At 40.7% G+C, this 24,566-nt stretch overlaps 1 protein-coding gene across 1 annotated transcript; it reads left to right on the top strand.

The window, feature by feature from the left end:
* Positions 1-10,028: 10,028 nt before the first annotated feature.
* On the top strand, positions 10,029-20,723 carry LOC118852203 (uncharacterized protein C17orf98-like). Its single transcript, XM_036761877.1, has 3 exons — positions 10,029-10,280; positions 12,864-12,960; positions 20,566-20,723. Exons 1-3 carry the CDS (start codon positions 10,029-10,031, stop codon positions 20,721-20,723), a joined length of 507 nt encoding a protein of 168 aa, XP_036617772.1.
* Positions 20,724-24,566: the final 3,843 nt, after the last annotated feature.

The raw sequence follows: 24,566 nt of genomic DNA, 5'->3' as shown, positions 1-24,566 counted from the left end.
TGGATCTTGTCTAAGATCAGACAAGGAGTTAGGATTTGGGATGACCATTTCCCTGGGGTTCAGCAACCTCAGAATGAGTCATCAACCTAAGCATCACAGGATTTTAGAGTTGGAAAGGAACAAGTCTTTATTAAGTACCTACTATGTAGCAGGCACCATGCTGAGTGCTTTACAAACATGATATCATTTGAGCCCCATGAGATAAGTGCTATTATAATCTTCATTTATAGATGTGTGACTTGCCCAAGGTCACACACAGCTAGTAAGTACCTGAGGCCAGATTTGATGTCCAATAGACATCTTAGACTTAATATGTCCAAAATGTCTTTTCCCTCTAAACCTTCCTCCTCTCCTACCTTTCCTATTACTGTAGAGGGTAACACCATCCTTCCAGTCCCTCAGGCTCACAACTTAGCAGTGATCTTGGATTCTTCACTGTCTCTTACCCCATACCCAAATTATTGCCAAGGCCTGCTGAGTTCACTGTTTCATATATGCCCCTCCCCTCCTCTGATACTGTCACCTCTCTGCCTCTCTGGTATGGGCCCTCACACCTGGATTATTGCAATAGCCTGCTGGTGGGTCTGCTTGCCTCAAGTCTCTCCCCACTCCAATCTATTCAGCCCACAATGCAGTTCTGATCAAGTCACACATACCTCTCCCCACCCCATTCCCAATACACTCCAGTGACTTTCTGTCACCTCTAGGAGCAAATACAAAATGCTCTGTTGACATTCAAAGCTCTTTATCACTTAGCCCCCTCCTACCTTTCCAGTGTTTTTCCTCTTTACTACCCCACAATACTCTTTGAACTAGTGAACCTGGCCTGTTCCACCAACAAAACACTCCATCTCTCAGCTCCAGGCATTTTCTCTGGCTGTGCCCCATACCTGGAATGTTCTCCCTCGTCTGCTCTGACTACTGACCTTCCTGTGCTCCTTTAAGTCCCAACTAAATTCCCACATTCTACAAGAAGACTTCCTTAACCCTTCTTAATTCCAATGCTTTCCCTCTTTTAATTATTTCCGATTTATCCTAAATATACCTTGCCTTGTACATATTTTTTGCATGTTGTCTTCTCATTAGATTGTAAATTCCTTGAGGGCAGGGAGTCTTTTCCCTCTTTTTGTATCTCCGGCATTTAGCACAGTGCCTGCACATAGTAGACCCTCAATGTTGATTGATTGACTCTAGACCCAGTTGTCTCTCCACTGTTATACCTAGCTACCTCTGAAAGGGACCCAGAAGCCATTTAGTCCAATCTGTAGCTAAATAAGATTCCCTTCTATACCCCTAAGAAGCTATCCAGTCTCTTATTGGCAGCCTATTCTTCTTTCAAATAGCCCTAATTGGTAGAAGTTTTTCTTGATCTCAACCCTAAATTTGCCTCATTATACTCTCTCTCTCTCTCTCTCTCTCTCTCTCTCTCTCTCTCTCTCTCTTTCTCTTTCTCTTTCTGTCCCCTTGTGGCTACAAGAAGCTATAGCATGTACAGCAGCCAACCATCTTAGCAAAGGGTAACCAAAGGCCTCAAACCCGAGGTTGAGTTAGGGGATGTCTACTCAAGCATATGGAGACTTCTCCTAGTGGAATGGGCAGATGAGAACAATTTGTTCCAGTGGCCATGAAGGCGGCTAAAGCAGGCACTATGGAGTGCTTAGAGCTTGGTCAGACACAGTCGAGATTATCCATTGTATCCTAGGTTATCGACAGGGGTCTTGACTTTTGTCTTGCCACTGGACTTTGATGGCTCTGGAAGAGAGAGTGACTTTGTGAGGCAGACCTCCCTTAAATCCAATTCATGCACAAGTCAAGACATCACCTCATGATGTCATCGGTCCTTTTCAAAAATGAAGGATGAACAACAACAACCTTATTAAACTGTCCGTCCATTGCTCTTAGTTCTGGTCTTTGAGGCCAGACAGAATAAGGAAAGAGAAACCAATCAACCAGGGGAGAAGCATTTTTTTTCAAACATTTATTTATTTATTTTTGCAAGGCAATCAGGGTTAAGTGACTTGCCCAGGGTCACACAGCTAGTAAGTGTCAAGTGTTTGAAGCTGGATTTGAACTTATTTCCTCCTGACTCCAGGACCAATGCTCTATCTGTGTGATCCTGGGCAAGTCACTTAACCCTGAATGTCTCAGACAAAAAAGATTTGTATTCCCAGAGCTTAGCACAATGCCTGACACAAGGTACTTAATGAGTATTGATTGGATTGGGGGTTTGGCAAGGTGTGATGATTGGCAATAGAACAAAGGATCATGGGTTTTAGGAGTAGAGGATAGGATGGGATTGAAACTGTTCATGGAGGGGTCTGAGACAGGGAAGGGAGGAGAGTCAAGCCAGTGTTTCCTGTCCCCTGGATTGCCTGGGGGAGGGGGTAACTGGGAGGAGGATGTGGAAGAATGAAATAAAAATTAAAAACTCATTTAGACTGATGATAATAGGCAAACCATATTTCTACTAATGTTAACCAACATATTTGTGAACTTTTCCCTAAGTTCAATCAAAATGACTTTATAGCCTTAGTGAAAATCCTAATTTTTGGAGTATTTAAAAAGAAATGCAAGTTTTCAGGCATTATAAATGTGGCCACTAGGGAACGGTGTGGCCATTAGCCAGTCTCTTCATTCCAATCCCGGAGGTCCACTGGTTGTCATTCATCTTCTGGCTCCGCCCCCTGTGTTAGGGTTCTGACATTCAGTTCTGTCTAAGCCTGTGTGTCCACCAGTCATCTCACTCAGCTTATCCTTTCACCCACGAGCCACTACTTTCCTTCCCTTCAAGATGTCAATCAAATACCCGTATACCAGCATCATTATCCTAGTAAGTAGTTTAATTAGGATAATAGGTAGTAAAAGCACATAGTAAAAGCACATTTGATCTCTAACTCTAACTTCCCCCACCTCCTAAAAATAGAAACATTTTCTCTCCCCTCCTCCCTTTTAGCTTCTCCTCCTTCCCTTTCCTCCTTTCTCCCCCCACTCCCACCTTGTCATCAGGATGAGATTGAGAATCTAGAAATTCAGTCTTTTATTTTAGACATCTCTTTCCTCTAAAGGAAGAGGAAGGAGAAAGAATATCTATACAGTCCTATACAATCCTAATCTAGAAAGTGTTATAAAAACTTCAATGATTCACCTGGTTTGAGCTTCATGGGCAAACAGGACATCAGGATGCTTGCTTCCTCTGTAGTTTCAGAAGCACTACCCTCCAGGATAAGGAATTTTGCTGTGCCTTCATCTGTCCTAGCCTGGAAAGAAAGTGCTAATAAAATGCCCTAGCATGAGGAGCCATTGGACTGTCAGGAACAGGCACGGCCTCTTGGGCCACTGGCCCCTCCAAAGCCTTCTCTTTCACTTTCAAAGACTCAGGGTGATGTGTCCAAAATCACTGTCACCCTGCAGGTCTATCAGTTGAATTGAACTCTGCCCTCAAGGAGGCTTCATCAATCATATGATTCTCTTGTGTCTGGTTCTAGCTGGGGTGAAGCCACGATACTACACTAATATATAAACATATTTACTTAATGGTATGTAAAATAAACATTGTAATATAAATGGATATTCATAAATAAAGTAGAGTTGGATGATGAAAAGCAAACAAGAAGCCTGTATTTCACAAGTGATCTGCACTGGGACAGAACATTTGTATGCCCTAGATAAGGTTTGGAAGCTGCACTATCTCACCCCTCCCCCTGCACCCCTTCCTCCCACACAATGTTACTGTCCTTTGGAGGATTGAGCCTTTATAGTAGCGCACATAACTTGATGAGATAAATCACTTTGTGCCAAGGAAAGTAAAATTTTCTGGCCAATGAGAGTCTAATCCTGCTTCAGGCATTCTCTTCTGTCTGGTGTCAGCCCACATATGTGCTTAGAGAGGCTGCTTCTGGGCATGTCTACAAGATGACTCTGCCTTTCAATTCAGAGCATACATAGATTTTGTGACTGTTTGCCATCCACTTAGAGGATAGTGAAGAAAAGCCTTTGATTTGCCTGCTGAGTTGAAACTGAGGGTACATACAAAAGTCACAAGCAGGCCAAATCTTTTCCTCTTCCTTCTTACTAGCTATAAAGTGTAAGAATACGTCTGGAGAGTCCTCCCCACTGGCTAGCCCCCAAGTCCGTGGCTACCTAGGCCAGCCTGTGTCTGGGATGAGGCTGCCTCTTAGGTTCTCTTTTGCTTGGTACAGGGCCCTGTGAAACCTCAAAAATCCAAAGGTCCAATGGCCAAGCTAGGGAAAGAGCCAAGAAGTGACTTGCTTGGCAATGGATCAACCTAGAAGGGTAGACAGACTCTGTACTGAAAAATTGAGCAACTTGTCCATTTGGGAGTTATCCAGCTATGCTACCTGGCAGTGAACTTGGCATTGGGAGGAATGCTTTTAGTGGTCACTTTAAATAAGTCCACTCTGTCTAGAGTCTGAGGTGTAGAGGGGAGGGTGTATCCCCGTTGGAGAAGGGGATGTTTTTGTCCTTTGATTCTTGCTATATTATTTCAGGAAATGTCCCTTTCTAAAGGCTAATTGATACTAACTGGTTATATGGCATTGGGGTACATTCATTATTGATTATTGAGATTGGAAAAACATACAATGGAAAATAGGAGCTCAAGCCAATAGCATTAGAACAATCATGGCACTGCACCTCAGGGGTACCCCTAGAACTCTGAAGGGGAGATATTGACAGCTAAGCTTGGAATGCTGAACCTAGTATACTTGTGGGTTGGTAGAAAAAGCCCACAGTCTCACTCCACTGACATTAAAAATATTTGCATTTGAGAAAGTATCCCTAATTGTACTCCTTCCATTGCCACATATATTCCAGACCAGTGGTATCAAACTCAAATAGAAGGCCATATATTGACTTAGAAAACCAGAAATTAACATTAACTGTATTTTATTGTGCTTTCATTTATTTTGGTAGATATTTCTAAGTGCTGTTTTAATTTGGTTCTGCCTCACTGAGGGAGACAGTCAGGAAGTTTTGCAGGTAGCACATGGCTTGATGACCAGGAGTTTGACATCTCTGTCTTAGATGGCTGCCATTTCTTGCTGCCCTTTTGGATTTAGGGCTATGCAGTAGTGCATCATTAAAAAAATTAGGTAGCAAGACTTGCAATTTCATTGGTAGAGCAAAGCCCCAAGGAGGAAATCCTCTCCCCCAAACACAATAGCAACTCTTCTTTAACTTATAGGCTTGGTTACGTGGAGGCAGCAAGAGATGAAATGGCATGCACAAAGTGACATAGCCTATATGTATCAGGTTGTTGTCCTTTGTTCTCAAAGAGGACCATGGCATCATTGGATTTAAGCAAGGGAGGGCTATATATCGGAGGCCACTCTCGAATCCAGGTCTAGCTGGACTCTGAGCTTTCTAACCACTATGCTTTGCTATGTCACATCACAAATGTAATGTTCTATAAGGCACAAGAATTAATTGGATGTTCCATTAGGTCTATGGAGCCATGACCTGTTGGATCTTACCCATCACTGAAGGAACATCTTATTGGGAGAGAGGAGAGGGAGCAAAAAAAAAATCCATATGGAATCACCTGACTTTTTATTCAGGGCTGCTATCTATCTCTGACCCAGATGATGGAATGTTTTCACATTCCCTCCTCGTTTCTTGTAGCTGAGAATGACTGTATCAAGTTGGTGTCAGATCCTATAGTCATAGGATGTTTAACTTCATCGAGGATGCTTAACTTTGTGACATGGCCTCATTGGCATCTGGTGAAGCCTATAGACCCCTTCTCAGAACAATATTTTTAGATGCGTGAAATAAAATATAGGTTTACAAAGGAAACCAGTTATGTTGAAATATAAGCATCAATATTAAAAATACAACAAATTTATGGATCACGGGTTATGAACCCTGGATTATAGAATCATGGATTTGTCGCTCTAAGCATCTTGAGCTTGAAGTTCTGAGAACTGATTATTAAATTTTCAGTGTGAGCTAATTTACTCTTTGGGAATCTACAAATGCTACAAATCAGGTGTTGATTTATTGTTTTGTTGACTGTCTAGACTTCAGAAAGCAATGTTAATAATGCAGACTAAAGAACTAGATGGCCTCTTGAGGTCCCTTCCATAGCTTCCTATCCATGATCCTAGCTTTTCAAGGTAGCCAGAATATGCTCATTTGCTACCAAGCTCTACAAAGATTGTGCTATAATGGTTCCACTTAAAAGCCAACAGCAATCTGATGGCTGTCAATCTCAGCCTCTGAAATCAGTTCCTCATTCATCCCACCTCCACCCCCATGTGTTGTTAAATAATTATTTACCAACACACCTCTGTCTTAGAGGTCATCTAGATGAACCCCTTCATTTTGTAGATGAAGAGATGAAGAAACAGAAGCTCAGAGAAGAAGATTAGGTGACTCACCTGAGGTCTTCCAGGTACTATCTGTCATGGCCAGGTTTCAAAGTCTGGTCCTCTGATTCCAAATCCAGGTTCTTTCCATTGTGCCATGATGATAGACCAGAATGGACCATTAATTTCTCTTTACCCACGGGTAGACTCAAAGCAGAAGTTATTTCCCTATCCTAGAGAGTTAATAAGGCCATTAATGTTTATTGATTGGTGGATTATTGGTTGAGAGGCAACATGATGCTGTGGAAAGAACACAGAACTTAGCAGAGTACCTGGCATGCAGTAGGTGCTTAATACATGTTTATTGATTTACTACTGACTGTAGTCAAAGGATGAGAATGTGAATCAATAACTCTGAAAATTACTACCTGGGAGGCCTTGATCATCAACTTTTCTGGGCCCCTCTCATTTTAAAATGAAGTGTTTGGGTGAGATGATTTTTGGGGTCCCTTCTAACTCTAAGCCCTACAGTGTTAATAGAGTTTTCTGAAGATGACTTCTAGTGCCCCCTTGCCTCTGACACATTGCCAGGTTCCATCCTGAAGAGCTGAATAAAGTATATAAATGAATAATTTCCAAGGAATCCTACCTTTGGGACCTATGCTTTCTAGCAAGAATGAGAATCAGTGTTGCTCCAGTTGGAGGGGGTTTAGGTGGTAAAGGGGAAGTACAGATAAAAAATTGAATTCAATTAGCATGTAATTTTTTTAATGAGCAAAAACTGTATTTTCCCTTCCACCTCCCCTCTCATTAAAAAAATAAAAAAAAACATTGTAACAAATACGCAATGTTAAAACAAAACAACCAAATTCTCGCATTGGCCATGCCCCAAAACCGTATGTTTCATTCTGCATCTTGACCCCATCACTTTTCTTTGAGGCAGTGGGTAGCCTAGCTCATTCTAGGTCTTTTAGAATTATGGATGGTCAGGGCATGGCTCAGAGTTCTTAAGTCTTCCTAAGCTGTCTGCCTTTATAATGTCATTATTGTATTTGTATTTCCACTGTTTTCCTGGTTCTGCTCACTTCACTCTGCATCTGTTCAAAAGTGACAGGAACAGAATACACGGTTTCCTTATCATTCTGAGCAAGTTAGTACTTGGATAGGCTGATGAAATTTTCCTTTTCTCAAGTGGCTAGACCAAATTTCAGAAATGGTTTTTCAGCGTGCCCAATTTCACTAATAGGGAAGGGAGAAATGGATATCCTCTAATTAGGACACTAGCCTCTATTTCCAATCTGAAATGAAAAGCAGCTCTTGGCACCCATTGGGATTATCTCTGGGTCCATCTTGTATGCTGAGTGCCTGCTCTGTAGAGCTCTGCAGGATTCTTTTAACGTGCCAATTAGACCACCATCACCCATGCAGGCTGGAGGAGAATAGCTGGGCCCCCAGCATGCGGGGAGGCAAGATAACAAATAATATGAACAGTGAAAAGATGTAAGGGGTCAGAAAGGGTTAAATGCTGTCAAGCAACTCACATCCTTGAAAATGCCCATTCTCCCCTCCCCTCTACTAATCTCTGACAGACAATTAGAGCTTTTGATTTATTAGCAACCCGAGACACAGACCAAATCTTAAAGAAAAATGAAGACTTCAGCTGCTTCTATAATAAAGGCTACCATTTCCTAAGTAGGAAGTGGGAAATGTGGCTGATGGTTTTTTAACTCCATGACAATCAATCAACCAAGAAGCATTTATTAAACACTTACTATCTGCCAGGGACTGTGCTGGACCATGGGGATATGAAGACAAAAAGAAATGAAATAGATACTTCCCTTAAGGAGCCCTTGGGTAATGGTTATTCTGGGGCAAAAACCAAACTGCTACTGGAAACCAGCATCGGCCACAAAAGCTAAGTGTTCCACCATGGCATCATTGGGCCTCAGGTAATGATCAAGCTAAGGAAACATTGATTGGTTGGTATTTGCGCTTGTGTGAGAATTGCTGATGGTCAATTGGAGAGAATAATTAATGAATATTAATTGGTTAATGAAAAAAATAATGAATTAGAGAATAATTAATGCTCCCATTTGCATACATAGTGCTCACAGGTTTGGTACTGGAAGGGACCTCAGAAATGATCTAATACAGCCCCTCATTTTGCCCAGTGAGGGACCCATGGAGGCTAAGTTGACTTGTCCAAGGTTACATGTATGGCAAGTACTGGTGATAGGATTTGGACTAGGCCCTGTGACTAGTATCAGAGGCAGAGATTTTTCCTCTGTAACAATCTCTCTTCTTATAGGCAGCTCACAGCAACCTAACCATTATCTCCATTTTATAGATGTGGAAACTGGGGCTCCGGGAGGTTAAGAGAATTGTCCAGAATCACCCAACTTGTAGAATGTGGCAAGTCAGTTTCAATCCAATGTTTTGCTGACTCTCACTTTGTGACACTGTCTGTCTTGGTCCCTCCTAGCCCTAAGATTTTAGGTTTCTCTGAATTTCTGGTATTCATTCACCAGTAAGTTTTACTGAAGCATGGGAATCAGGAAATTACAGGCTTGAAGGGTCCTCTCCTCCCAACTGTTGCCTCTCCAGATCCAACACTCTTTCTACCATGACCCATGGCCAAAGCGGAGGCCCCTGCCAGGAAAGTCTAACCTCCACCTCCCTTCATCCAGGGAGTAGCTGCCAGCCTGTTCCAGGGGCCAGAACTGAGCTGAGCATTAAAATCCAGTGCTTTTGAAAGCTAAGAAATGAAAAGTGAACTTATCTCACTGAGGAAGTATCACTGAATGAGCGTGCCTGAAAAAAGGTCAGCTGGCCTCCATGGAAGGTAGCTCGGTTTTACCTTTAGAAAGAGAACAGAAGGACCCTGCTGCTCCAACCAGCTACTAATACTTTGAATTCCACAGGGCCTTTTTTTTTTGGTAGAGACACAAAGTGCTATTTAAGTAAGTCTTTGGATAACCCAGTGAGGCAGCCTTGAAAGTAGGGGTTATCTGCATTCCATAGAAGCAAGGGAATCTTATGAAGTGACTTATTCAAGGTCGCTCAGCAAGTTCATGAGTCCATAGAGGTTTGGAGTTGAGGGTCTCCGAAAAGCCCCCTGCCAGTCTGCCCAGCAAGGAAAAATTTGGGTCATCACAAGGGAAAAAAATTTGCTCCCCTTCTCTGCAATTCTCCCCCCAGAATGATACTAAATCCAAATAATCCCATTTGGTAATTCAACAGCAGAGCCTTTGACCATATCAGACCTCCTAACCTGCCACCATCTTGTATCCTTCTCTTTAAAGTTAACTGTTTCCCAGGCCCCCAGTGACATCGGACAGGAACATTATTGGCTCAGCCTTGAAGTCATGTGAGGCCCCCTTTGTTGGGAGCACAAAGGTCAAGAGGAAGCAGGGTGAGGTTGGCAGGACCCACTGAGGGATTTCCATTATCCTATGCATCACATCAGCTTCTAGGCCTAGATGAACCTCTTTCATGGGTGGAGAGCAGAAATAGCATCAGACTTAGGCAGACATTCTTGTTAGTGTACCAACCATGCTTTTTGTTGTCACTTATGCAGACTGGCCAGCACAGCAGGGAGGCAGTGACGCATTTATCCTGGCCCAGCCTCAACTTCCCGGTTTTTAGTTCTATTTCCTCATACCCCCAACTTTCTCTAGCTTAACTCCTTGGAAAGCAGTGCTGATGCCTAAGAAAGAGAAATGGAGTATGTCAAAAATGTTAACACCACCAACTTCTTCTGCCTCTGACTTGTGGTGTAGAGAAAAAGGGTTCATTCTGGATTGTATCGCAGTGGACAGCCTAGCCAGAGGGGCCAGCAGCTTCTTGCCAAACCTGAATAGTGTCATTCCTCCTTACAATCCTCAGAAGGACCAACACCTAGTTAACTATTTTGCAGCCAAGGCTTCATCTCGGCATCACCGGGGAAGAGATTCAGTAAGTTCTTTGTGTTTCCTTGACTGTTATCTTCCAGGTTGTGTGTGTGTGTGTGTGTGTGTGTGTGTGTGTGTGTGTGTATTCCAGACCAACACAGCCTGGGGACATTAAGACAATAGGCGATTCTAGATTGAACATACACACACACAGAGTGTGAAGGCATTTTATTCTTCTGAGAACTCACTTTTGGGAGTGATCAGAAATAGGTAATTTTGTTTGAAAAGGGATAGGGATGGGTATAATGAAGACTTTTTAACACTGGAGCTGTAATTTCACGAGGCTAGCTCCTGATGGGTATCCAGCAATTTAATAGTCTTAGATGCCTCAGGCATTGAGAGGTTCAAATGACTTGGCCAGGGCCATCCAGCCACAGAGATGAAACTGTCTGCTTTGTGATCCGATGTCAGCTCTCCAGACCCTTGGCACTTTCCTGAAATATCTGATGAGACCCACAAGCCATATTGCTTAAGTAGCTGTGTGACCTTGGGAAGGTCATTTCCCTTCTATGAATTACATCCTCCTAAGATATAAGATGAAGGGGATGTAACCCTGATTAGCTCTGAATTCCTTGAGGCTCATGTTTCAGGGGAACATAGAGGCAGAGCTGGAAAGGAAGGTAAAGGCCTCTAGCCCACCTCCCACATCATTAGCACCTGAGATACCAAGAGGTTAAGTCAGTTTTGCCCAAGCCTAGTTACAGAAGATAGTGTCAGAGGCAGGATTTTGACCTGAGTCCTCTGACTTCAAATCCAGGGTTCTTTTTCTTTGGAAAATGAAATGAATATCAATTTTATCTCTGATGCTCACTGTCTATGTGGCCTTGGGCAAGTCACTTAACCTCTCCTGGGCCTCGGGATTGGACTGGCTTTAGCTCTGTGATTGTATGATCCTACGAGGTGCTAGGTGGGGTGGAGGGAGCAGGGTGAGATACAAAGTTTATTTCCAGACAAAATACCAACACAGCCACAAATATACATTATAAGTTCAGTAGAGAGCTCCAGAATAAAGTAGTATGGGAGGTCTGGGGAGGTGGACTTAATTATGTGGGGGTGTAGGGACAGGAATCAGGGGAAGTTTCCTAGAGAAGGTTTGTTTCAGCTGGGCTTTAAACAATAGAAAGAAATGAATAGGATCAGAGAGGACCATAAATTCAGAGCTGGAAGTGGGGGGAGGCCCTTTAGTCCAAATCCCTCTACAATTGAGGCAACAGGCCCAGACAAGGTTACTACCCTATAGGTAGTAAATTGCAGGTCTAAGATACAAATCTGGCTCCCTTCCATAGATAAAGAATGGAAAGAAGGGCATTAAGCACAGAGGTGGGAGAGGATGATGATTTTTTTGGAGGGGAACTTCATTTGCAGATTTGTACAGTTTATCTAAATTGTATTGCACAAGCTCTTTTTGTGGTGGTTAAGAATTGGAAATCGAGGAGATGCCCGTCAATTGGGGAATGGCTGAACAAATTGTGGTATATGTGATTGTGATGGAATACTGTTGTGCTATAAGAAGTAACAGGATGATTTCAGAAAAACCTGGAAAGCCTTACATGAATTGATGCAAAGTGAAGTGAGCAGAACCAGAAGAACGTTGTGCACAGTAACAGCAATATTGTTCAATGAAGAACTATGAATGACTTAGCTCTTCCCATCAATACAATGATCCAAGACAATTCCAAAAGATTCATGATGGAAAATGCTATCCACATCCAGAGAAAGAACTATGGAGTCGGAATGCAGATCAAAGCATACTATTTCCCTTCCTTTCTTCCTTCCTTCCTTCCTTCCTTCCTTCCTTCCTTCCTTCCTTCCTTCCTTCCTTCCTTCCTTCCTTCCTTCCTTCCTTCCTCCCTCCCTCCCTCTATCCCTCCCTCTCCCTCTTTCTTTCTTGTTTTTTGTACAAAATTACTAGATAGAAATGTTTTACATGATTGCACATGTATAACCTATTTTGGATCGCTTACCATCTCAAGGAGGGGGAAGGGGAAGAGGGAGGGAGGGATAGAATTTGGAACTCAAAACTTAAAAAAAGCCAAATATTAAAATTGTTTTAACATGTAATTGGGAAAAAATAAAATATTAAAAAACAAATGATATTACACAGAGGTAAGAGATCAGGCTGGAATGGGTGCGGAAGGCTTTATATGCCAGGCAGAGGAGGTAAACAAATGAAATATTTTTGTTCCTGTATCATGCTCTGTTCTGAGTATTTTGCTTGGCTAGGGGAGGCTTCATGAAAATTTGAAGAAACAAAAGCAAAATGCTGAGGAAATTTATTTATGTAAAGCATCAGTAAAAAAGTGGCAATGCATGAGGAAACAAACACCTACCATGAAGTATGTGCATGGTGTGGAGATCAAGGAAGGAGACAGGACTAATACTGGCATGAAGCACTCCTATATAGTGATATTGGGCTTTGACTATGTGTTAGCACAGTCTGTTCTTTTGGAGAAGCCCCCACTGGTCTTGAGTTATAGCCAAACCAGAGGCCTAACAACAGTGCTCTATCAGGGCTCTGCTGAGTATTTTTATGGGTTTGCTTTTCCCTACTATCTCAGGTTCCTGTATACCCATTTTATCTTTGCAGTGGTCTAAAGGGGTAATGGCCCAGGAGGAGGAAGAGGGGAGAGAAGACATGGGACCAATGGCCCAATACTTGATGAGGAGGAACAGAGCAGGGGCAGGTAAAAGAAAAGTTATCCTCTCTCAAGGTCACTCTTTCCAAAGCCGAGATTTATTTAGTTCTGAATCTGGTCTTATGAGTATTTGCTTATAACTTTGGGGTTGAGATCAAGGTATGGATTTTTAAAGCCACATTAGGTAACTAGTTGGAAAGTAGGATGCTCAGCACATAGTATGTCCTTAACTTTTTGAGGTGGAATTTGTAGAGAGTAGCCTACCATACTCTCCTAAAAATATCTCCGCCTCCCATTGTATTTATTGTCTTCTTAGTGAGTGGGGAAGGGGTAGAAGGAAAGAGAATTTAGAACTGAAAATAGTAATAAAAATTAAAATAAAAACAGAACAAATTGGAAAAAATCCCCACACCTGCTCAGTGTCAAGATTGCTGGGCTAGTGTGATACCCTCTCTCTTCCTGAAATTCTAATTTTTTGACTTATTTCTTTGGAGTAAGGCATTGCCTTACTCCCAAGAGACCCCTGTTTTAATGCAAATATATTCCCTGGGAAATAATAATGTGTTATCCTATTAGCCCTCATTATGACCTAAGTACAGATAAGTTAGTTCCAAAGCAGAATAAAGGAACTGACAGTAGGACAAATAAACTTTGCTGGGAGAGAGAAGGAAAAGATGTGTCTGGAGAATAGGGCACTGACTAGAAAAGGGAGGACAAACCATGTTCAAGAAACCTATTGGGGTGTCTGGGCATTTGGTGCATCATTAAACCATGAGAACCTGGGTTCAAATCTAGATAACACCCATTTTATTGCCTGTGTGACTTTGGGAAATCACTTGACCTTTTGGGACTCAGTTTTCTCAGTTTTCATCTGCAAATTGAGACTGTTGGTCCAGATGACCTGACTTTACAATGACATTCTTTTAAGCTCAAAATCTAGGCTCCTGAGAATTTCACCTACTTTATCTTTTTACTTAAGTTATATACGAAAGAGGAGAGGGGAGGAGGGGGAAGGGACAGGGAAAGACAGAGAGAGAGAGGGAGACAGAGAGTGGGGAGGAAGAGAGAGAGAGACAGAGACAGAGACAGAGAGAGAGAGAGAGAGAGAGAGAGAGAGGGAGAGAAAGGGAGATGGAAGAGAGAGAGAGGGAGGGAGGGAGAGAGAGATGGAAGAAATGAATGAGAGATAAGAAAAGAGAAGAGATGAAAAGGCAGGGTGAGAGATGAGGAAAAGAATGGAGATTTTAAAAGATTAGAGAAAGGAGAAACAAGAGATCTGAAAAAAGTGAGAAAGAAGAAAGGTGAGAAATGAGAGAAAGAATCTAGGAAGAGAGAAAAAAGAGAGGAGAGAGAGAAAAGGAAGAGAGAGGAGAGTGAAATGAGATAGGAAAATGAAAAACAAGAGAACCTTTATGTCTGCCTTTTGCATTTTCATATTTCCGCTTGTGTTTCCATCTACATGGCAACGTCAGAAAAGGCCTGCCGTGTGGTCCTCCCTCTGCCTGTGTGCACCCCGGCCTTGGGTTGTGCCTGTGTCTGCTCCTAGTGTACCTTTCTGCTGCCCCTGTTTCCTTGGCCCAGGTTCCTTAGTTTCTGTGCACTGAGCTGACCATGTGTTATAGATGCTGTTTCTCAGCATGTGTGACTGATTTGGAGGCAGGAGAAGCCTCTTCCACTTCACCAGCCTCACCATCACTAAACCATGCCTCCCTCTCCACCTCCCCCCATCTCCCTCCCAAGGCCTCTATTTCCTCATCTGTCAAAGAAGGATAAAATGCTGCTAGTGAATGAAATAACACATGTAAAGGGCCATGGGAGCCTTAAAGCACTATATACCAATGTGAGCTACTATTTTTACAACTCCATAGATGCCGGTCTATTCTTGACTCAATGCTTAAAGTATTAAAAAGTATTTCTTCTCTTTGTCCAGCTGGAGACTCCTTGGCCTGCCTCCCCACCCTATTCTCAACCAAACCCTTTGAAAGGCAGCTGATTCCTGATTGAGGTTATCTCCTTAGGTCCACTGCCCTGAATATCATAACTCCCCAGGCTTGTAAAGATGGATTCTGATGATGCTTATAGTCTACTGAGATGAAAGAATTTTTCACAGAGCCAAAGCTATAGTTTTGAGTATCATCATCCATAACCTTCTGAGGTTGATCCAATTTGTTTGATGACTGGATACAAACAACATCTGATGATTCCCACACCAGAAACTAGTTGTTTCTCGTCTCCTAAGCTGTATTTGATTTCACATTTCATGACATTGACTGTATATTGGAAAGAAGCCTGGCTCTGACAGCAGAAGACCTACTTTTAGATCTTACACTTGACACCACTTGTATGACCTCGGTCATTTAATCTTCCTGGATCAGCTTCCTTATCTGTAAAATGACAGGCCTGGGCTCGATCACCTCACAAGTCCTTTCCATCTATAGATCTATGATCTTATGACCTTCCACTTGCTTTGACATTCTAGAGCTCTGCCTGAGGGGTTAGGGGGTTCTCTAGTACTGTTGATCATGAGCCCCCATCTAGTGTGCTTCCCAAGGTTAGCTCACCTTCTGACAGAGGAGACAATATATAAATAATAAAATACCTAGAGAACAGATGGGAGATAATCTGAGAGTAGCAGTTGGGATGATGGGAAAGACCTCGTGCAGGTCAGCTGTATTGGCGGTGGTTGTTGCTGTTGCTGCTGTTATCGCTTGTGGACAAGTTAGCAATCATTCACCGAGGCGTTGGTCCTCTTCTGGGAGAAAGTATTTGTGGTACATAGGTATGAGACTTCTGAATTGTCTATGTGCTACACGCCTTTGGTCTTTATTTCTCAAACTAGCCATATTTCCAAATATACCTTTTGCCATGCTTATCTGTGACAAAGAAGTCACTGAATATCCAAGTAGCTGTTTACTTGATTTGGAGGCTCTTGAGTCTTTCATAGAATCTTTCTGCCTCTTCTATGCCCTACAATAGCAATGGATACATCTCTTGTAGTGTTCTTGCTGGTCCCTTTTTTTGCTTATGTTTATTATGAGTGTTGCAAGGAGAAATGACATAATAGCCCACGAAATGATGCTTTTTGTCCCTACTGTTGCATAAGGCAGGTGAAGGGGATACAGTGCTGAGTTTGGGGTCAAATACCACCTCAGATACCTGCTAAAGTTGTGTGTGACCCTGGGCAAGTCCACATAACCTCTCTCATTCTCAGTTTCCTCTTCTGTCAAATGAGGATAATACTAGCACCTACTTTAAAAGGGTGACTTTGAGGATCAAATTAAAAAAAACAACATATGTAAAGCACTTTGCAAACCTGAAAGTGCTGTATGAATGCTAGCTATTAATATAATTTATAAATGTAAAATAATATATAATATAATATATGAATGGTATCTATTATATAAAATATAAATATAAAATAATACATAATATATATGAACGCTAGCTATTATTATATAATATATAAATATAAAATACTATATAGTATATATGAATGCTAGCTATTGTTATTATATAATATATACCATATCATACACAAATATAAAATTATATATAATGTATATTATACATATGTGAATGCTAGCTATTTTTATTAATGGAACTGATTCTTTCCACGATACCATACTGACTGATGAATAATCTCATACTTATAGAACCTACAGTTACAATAATATTTATTCATGATCTAAAAAGTATGTGAGAGGGCGCTGTGCTCTCCTTCCTGTCGCTCTACCATGGTCACTGTATAAGTGGAAAGGGTGGTAGGAGACTTAGGGTCCTTTTTCGGCATTCTGGTAATGATCTTCTCTAATGAAGATAGCCTGGCCAATGGGCCCCTGACTCCATCCATTTCTGAGATTGTCCTCAAAGCCTTTCCTGCCCAGCAGACCTTTCTCCTTGGACTACTGGTATAGAAGTCCAGGGTATGCACCCAGGGGCGAGGCATTCGTTGCACTATAGATGGATCCAAATGCTAACAGAACTCACTGGGGTGGCACATACAACTGTCAAATCAATCCTGCCAACTGTGTTTGTGAAGCAGAAATGTAGGAAAATGGATTATTTTAATTGCTAATTGTTCTTAAGACCCCTAACAGGGAATTTTAAAAATTGTGCTGCAAATTTCCTTGTCTACAGGCGTAGGAAAGGAATTAAAGTTTATTCAGAAACTGACATGCTGCTGATTGAAGCACAAAGAAGAGTAATCAGGGTCGTTTTATTTATTTTTTTCATCTGGCTTTTAACATTCACATAGAAAATTATTTCAAGGGCCAAATGCTAGGAGGAAATAAGTCCGTAAACAGATTTCCTAATCAGTCATATGTACCGATTACTTAGGAATATTTTCTCCACCCTCCCTTCTATTATCCCTCTCCATCAGTATCTAATCAGTGCCCAAATATAACTTTAATTATTCTTTTGTTTATGACACTAAATGATGTATTGAATTGGGGTGGGGAGGAATTAACATTAGCACTGTGCTTTTCTGAATGACATAGAACCTCTCTGTGGTTCTTAGATCATGGGATCATAGATTTAGAACTGGAAGAGGGGTCTCAAGGGCTATTGTACAACCCTCTCATTTTAAAGATGAGGAAACTAAAGCCCCTCCTTGTTCAAGGTCATGCAAGTAATACGTCAAGCAGGTGGAATTTGAAGCCAGGTCTTCTGGCTCTGGGGACAATTCACTTTCTACTCCTCCAGGCTGCTTCTTTTACATAGTCAAACCCATCCTCATAACATACCTGCACCGAGTACCAAGAAGAGCCAAGCAATAACAACAGCTGATATTGGTTGGTACAAAGCTTGCAAAGTGTTTTTAAGTACATTAGCTCATTCTGAGCCTCACAATAATCCTGTGAGGTGGATGCTATTATCACCACCATTTTACAGATGAGGAAACTGAGGTCCAGAAGACAGATCAAGTGGCTTAGCTTTACGTGTCAGCTCTAGGAGTACCTGTCAGGGGTCAGAGGTAGTATTTGGACCCAGGCCCTCCTAAGTCTAGGTCTGGTACTCTTTCTACTACTCCATTGAATGGAGAAATTAAAACTGACTCTCAAATATCCACAGCCAAGAATGCCTTCTCAATCAGGGCTCCTCTCTGAGGGTCTTGTAACTGAGCTCTAGTGAGACATATGATTACTCTTCTTTGTTCTAAGACTTAGGTAAGGAAGTGATGCCAGGGAATTTAGGCAGAATTAAAACCACCCTGTGGACCAATCCCTGATGGATTAATCAGTCGACACTTCTCATATTGAAGGAATCATCTTTCCTTTCATCAAAAGGACTCTTCTTAGTTCCCTGTGAGAAAGTTGATGATATGATAGCAAAAATTTTATGCCATTCTGTGGGTCATTATTTATTTTATGACTTGCTCTTCAGTCAGAAAACACCATGCACCATGTTGGATATGTTTTTGCTGCTGACTTTCATGCTTGTGGTTGGCCATTCCTTTTCTAAACTTCTGGGAAAGAGTAGTCTAAAACCGAGCTCATAATCTCTTCCTATCCCCCACCCCCAACCTCTGCCTTTGTTTTTATTAATGATATTTCCATTAACCTTGTGTATACTCTCCCTCATATTCCCAATCAAAGTCATCACCAAATATGACTGTTTTTCTTGACTATCCTTTTTTATTATTATAAGAGTGATGACAAATCAACAAATACAAATATTTCCATATACAAAAAACTGGAAAAAAGGTTGCATATATGAACCAATGAAACTATTACATAAAGCTTAAGCTAATATATACATATTCATGTATGTATGTATGTATGTATGTATTTAAAATAGTAGCTCCAGAGCTACCTTGTTTATTTCTGTCCACTTCCAACTTTTTTACTCTTTGGTTTATTTAAAAATAATTTTATTGCTACCTTTTGTTTTTATATCACCTATTCCCCCCTGGATCTCTTCCTCTATCCCTCTCAAATATCTACCTTTTGTAACAAAGAATAAAAAAGAAAACAATTCAGTAAAACTAATCACACAATTAAAAAGTCTGACATTCAATTATATTGTTATCATCATTTCATATATTGGTCTTCACATATATTTAATTTCATATATATTATGTATATGTTACCTACTAGTAATAATAGCATCCACCTCACAAGATTATTATGAGGTCCAAATGAGCTAATGTACTTAAAAAGCATTTTGCAAACTTTATACCAATCAGTGTCAGCTGTTGTTACTGCTCTGCTTCTCTCGTACAGGTATATATGATGGGTTTGAATGAATAAAAACCAATTGGCTCATAATAATTCTTTCCATCATCCCCTATATCGGTAACATTCATGATTTCTTTCAGCAATATAATATTCCTTTACATTTATGTACCACAATTTGTTTTGCAATTCCCCAATCAATGGGCACCTTTGTTTCCAGTTCTTTGCTACCATGAAAAGTGCTGCTATATAAATATTTTGGTATAGATGGTACCTTTCTTTTTGTTTTGACCTCCTTGGGAGGAAGGAACAGGATGTGCCTAGCAATGGAATCTGTAGGTCAAAGGATATAGATGTATTAGCCACTTAATTTTGAAAAATTTCAAATTGTTTGCCAGAGTAGTTGTTATCAACTCAGTGCTATTCCATTAAAGCTTTAGTTTGTTCATCTTCCCACAACCCCTCTACCAATGATTATTCCATTTTTTGACATGTTTTCCGGTTTGATGGGTGTGAGGTTAAGGGTTATGTTGATTTGTATTTCTCTTATATCATTAGAGATTTGGAACATTCTTTCATATAGCTGTTAATAGCATGCAATTCTTGCTTTTATCTGCTAACCACTTATTTATCAAGGAATGGCTTTTGGCTATGTACACAAATATGATATCTAGTTTGTACATGGTTGTTTGCATATGGTCTCTCCCATAGTTAGTGTTGTTGTGGGTTTTTTGGTATTATTATAACTAATCCTTCTCTCCTTTCCTTCTCATGGCTTTAACCCTCCCCCAAAAACTGAGCCTTGTAACAAATAATGGTACTCAAGTAAAACAAATCCACCATTGGCTTTGTCTGAAAAGGCACAATTAATTTCATGCCTCTACTTCATCTCTCTGCCAAGAATTAGAAATTAGGATTTATCTTTCATCTTCTGGAGTCCTAATTGGCCATTGTGTTTATCATAGTTCTTTAGAATTTTTTTTGATAAAATATTTTTCCCCCAATTACATGTTCTTCAGATTTTCAAAGTTGTTTTCCTTTATAATGTTGTAATCTGACTCTTTTTCTTTTTTTTTCCTTTTCTTTTTATCATAAATCAAAATCCTCCCTGGTTCTAACCTAGCTGTTCCAGTGGCCTCTTCCACTGAAAGTTTTAGTGCTGAAAGAAATCTTGTGGGCCATCTAATCTCACTCATTTTATATATAAGGAAATTGGCTTGAAAACTAATAAAAGTACTTGCCCAAGGTCACACAAATAGTCTGTGACAGAGTTGAAATTGGAGCTCAGGTCTTCTGATTCTGAAGCCAGTCTCTTATTATATATCTTATCGGCTCAATGTTTATTATTATTAATCTGCTTACCCCAATGCCTAGCAGAATCTCTTACCCATAGTAACAAATAATGTTTGCTAAGAATGGATGAATTAATATCTTTAAAACAGACTCAATCTAATCTTTCCTTGTGAATTGTTCCTAGGTCATTCTATGGAGGAGATACAAGGACATGACTTTCTATTTTCTTCTCTCAAACCAACTCTTGGATACAATGGTCCTTATGGATACAGGAGAAATTGCCCAAATTTACGCAAGGTCCCTGCTACTTTTGGGATATTAACTCACCTGCCAATTCATTAGCTTTACAACTGGGGGGAGGGAGTTATTCATTTTAAATTGATCCTGTGGTCTGTTGTTGTTCATTTATTCACTGAATTTTTTTGGCCACCCTGGTAATGGTATGTACAGCCATGTAATATGACAACATTAGAGCAATAATTAACACCTTTTGTAACGTGTAGTCATTCCAAATGTAGCTCAATCATTGTTTAGGCGGATGAGCATAAAAACCTAAGCTGGGCGAAAAAAGGGAAAACAAAAAGAAAAATGAAATGATTTTCCATGCTAGATGACAGGACATCAGCCAACAACTGGGAAACATCACTAAATGCTCCCCCAAATCAACCACAGAAGACTTCAGGCACTTCATCCCACTACCTTCTGTGTGGATTACATCGGGGAGATCTCTAGCACAAACCCCAAAGTGTGGGAGAGACCCTGGGACTTGACCTGAAGGTTGAGAGTCAGAATCTGAGGCATTTTGAGCTGATGCTTAAGAACCTGCTGCCTGGGGAAGAGCTCAATGGATGTATGGGTGGAGATGGGGAAGGGGCAGAAAGCAGAAGGTAGAAGGTATCTAACAATTGTCAACTTCCTAGTTTAATTATCCTTACCACTCAGTTCTGTTGAAGGTGCTGTTAAAATGTAACAAAATTTTAAATTGCATAGTCTCTTAAAATATTCATGATTATTTTTGTATCCCTTGAATTTCAGTGCCCTAAAGCAAAGTTCAGATCACCTTACCTAGTTATGGCTCTAGACTCTTACTTGCATTATGATAGTCTTTGAAGACTTCTGGGGCCAGGTTTTTGGAATTTTCTGAGCTCTCCAAACCTCATTTTTGAATAACAATAATGATGGCCAGCATGTATACAGCACTTCGAGGTTTGCAAAATGCTTTACAAATATTATCTCATTGTATCCTCACAACAAACCTGGGAAGTAAGTGCTACTATTATCATATTACAGATAAGGAAACTGAGGCAGACTGAGATTACAGTGACTTGCCCAGGGTTACTGCAGACTTAATTCTTCCTAGAAAGCCCAGAAAGCTTCAGCAACATGATAATTTGAAGGTTACCCTTAACATGCAATGGAGCAGTAGACAATTTTGACATTGCATATTCCCTTAATACCTCCCTATGTGGTCACATGAGGGTTAAATGTTTCTGTCCTACTCTGCCTAACACAAAAAGAGGAGTTTTTGTGATTTCTGTGTTTAATTCAATGTATTTTTTTAGTTGCTGTTTATATAAAAACCACAGTCATATTTTTTTTAAATTAAGTAACTTTATGTTTTCTATAAAAATGAGATGTTTGGACCTAGATGACTGCTCAGGGCTCTTCTAGCTTTAAATCTGTCTTGTGATTGATCAGTCAGCCAGCATTTATTAAGTGCCTTCCATGGATGTCCCAGGTTACTGTGCTAGAAACCAGACATACAAAGACAAAGAAGAAATACTCCTGGTCCTTGAACATTTTGAGTTCTATTCTATGTTAATAAATCTGACAAGTCAGTTACCTTTTAGCTAGGGACCCTAATGGGGGAGAATAGAGATTCTAACTAGTCCACAAAACATAATCCAAAACTCAAATCAAAACAACACTGTGGACACTCTGGATCTATTATATTTAGATGACCACATCCTGACTCCATTTTGACATTGGGGGTACCTGGGTAAGGAGACTCCTTGTTACATAGAAAACCCACCAAGTAACCAACTCACTCGAAGACAGTTGAGATTATGGTAAAAAGTAGTCACAGTGGTCAGATGAATATAAAAGACAGCTCTAGGAAGGGAATGAAAACTCAACTAATTACTGTATATATTTATGAAGTCTGTGCTGCTCACTGCTATGAGATGTCAGACCATTCATGACAAATTGTCTGTATGAATACTATGCAGAGATTTTCACCTAAAATGACAAATCCACGTGGGCTTAAGAGCTGTTTCCCATTATTTAGGAAATATACCAATCAAATAAATATGTTCCCAAAGACAGCTAGCCCGATAGACCAGTAGGGTAAAGATTGACAAACCATTTGGGGTAGGAGGAAGTAAGTACTATAGAAACAAATGTGAAGCGCTTCAAAGAGTCCTATTAAGGCATCATCTGTTGGTTGCATCTTTAGAATCTCAGAATCAGAAAGTGTTAAGAGCATTTCAAGTATCTTTCCTCCCTCACTTTACTGGACTGTGAGATTCAGCAAGATTAAATGACTTAGTGAAAGAACCATATGACCTGTGAGATCTAGGGCAAGTCACTAAATTTCCTTTCAATATCCCTATCTGGAAATGGAAGAGGTAGAACTAGATGACCTCTGAGCTCCCTTCCAGCTATAAATCTATGATCCGATGATAATGATGATGATGTTGATGATAGCTAAAAAGGCACTTCAAGGAGAGCAATACTTAAGAGATGGGGAGGCTCTCAGGGTCCGAGTTATTGTATGGCCACGAGTCTCCTCTCTTCTTTCTCCTCTCTAAGCTGTCTTGCACATAAATGCTCCCCAAGTGTTGAACTTGACCTGAATGGCAATTGAAAAGGCCAAGGGGCAAAACAAAGACATTGTCTCTCTACTCTGCCAGGTACCCCTTGTTCCTTACTCCCCTTTCCTGCCTCCTCTTGTGGGCTGCCTCTCCACATTGGATTGCGAACTCCTCCTGGGCAGGGACTGGTTTTCTTTTTATTATTGTATCCCTAGTGCTTAACACCGTAGCTGGCACATAGCAGGTGCTTAATCAGTGTTTATTGGATTGGATCATATCCCCATGCCAGTTAAGGTAAGCTCAATGAGGGAAGGAATTCTATCTTAGTTCAACTCTGTACCTCCTGCAATGCACAGAACAGACTGGCTGCATTGTATTAAAAGTTAACAGAAACAACTCACCCATGGAAAGAAGTGGAGGCCAACCCAGCAACCCTCTCCCTCATGTTGTATGCTTTCCTATTTTGATGGTCAACTTATTGCTATGCCAAGCTATCTTTGAAAATGCAGGTATTTATTGAGCGTCATTCCTCAACATTGGAAAACAGCTCTAAGCCCATCTGGCTTTGTCAGTTTGGGTGAAAATCTCTGTCGACCTACATTACTCAGGGAGTTTAGTGTTCTGTACAGCCTCTTGTAGCAACAAGCAGCACACACTTCAGAAACAAGAGATTTGTCTTCCAATGATTAGAAAAGAATCTAAAAACAAGGCCTTGGAACCCGTAATTGCCACTGTCTATGCTATTGCCGAGTCCAATGAAATTGGCACCAAAGGATTGTAAATGAATAAAAGTGTGTTCGGGAAAGTCAGTTTGTGGGCTTTAATGGTGATTTATATTTTTATAACAGAGTCATAATGAATTGTTAAGGTGATTTATAGTTTTATAATACAACCACAACTACACACACACACACAGCACAATTTTTAAAAACCCAGGGAATGCAGAAGTCGATGGGGACTATGTACAATACACATGCAGAATTGTGCAGTCTGCAGCACCCATCACAAGCTGATTGATCCATCTTACTTCACTGAGGATGGCCGCAAACTACTAGGTAGAAAAAAAGCTGGCATGATGAGCCTGGCAATCATAGGTCTATCATCAGTGCTAGCATTTATGTAGCTTATTTTTGTATTTGTATACGTAGCTTGTTTTAAGGTTTGTAAAGCGTTTTACATGTGTTAACTCACTTGGTCAAAAAAGCCATCCTTGGCCACCACTCCCTTAGATATGTTGTTTCCCCTATTAGAATGCAAACTCCTTGAGGGCAGGGATTATCTTGCCTTTTGCATTTATTTCTCTAGTGCTTAACATGATGCCCGGCACATAGTAAGCACTTAATAAATGCTTTTTCCTTTATTCACTATTAAG

Source organism: Trichosurus vulpecula, chromosome 5, assembly GCF_011100635.1.
Source record: "Trichosurus vulpecula isolate mTriVul1 chromosome 5, mTriVul1.pri, whole genome shotgun sequence".
NCBI classification, from domain to species: domain Eukaryota; kingdom Metazoa; phylum Chordata; class Mammalia; order Diprotodontia; family Phalangeridae; genus Trichosurus; species Trichosurus vulpecula.
This window is presented reverse-complemented; position numbering and strand designations above follow the sequence as displayed.

What these genes read in the sequence shown, in the direction of transcription:
- LOC118852203 (XM_036761877.1), top strand. Translation starts at nt 10,029, where the DNA reads ATGCCTAAGAAAGAGAAATGGAGTATGTCAAAAATGTTAACACCACCA. An exon ending in ATCACCGGGGAAGAGATTCA is followed by an intron (nt 10,281 to 12,863) that starts GTAAGTTCTTTG and finishes TTATCTTTGCAG; the next exon opens with TGGTCTAAAGGGGTAATGGC. An exon ending in GAGGAACAGAGCAGGGGCAG is followed by an intron (nt 12,961 to 20,565) that starts GTAAAAGAAAAG and finishes AATTGTTCCTAG; the next exon opens with GTCATTCTATGGAGGAGATA.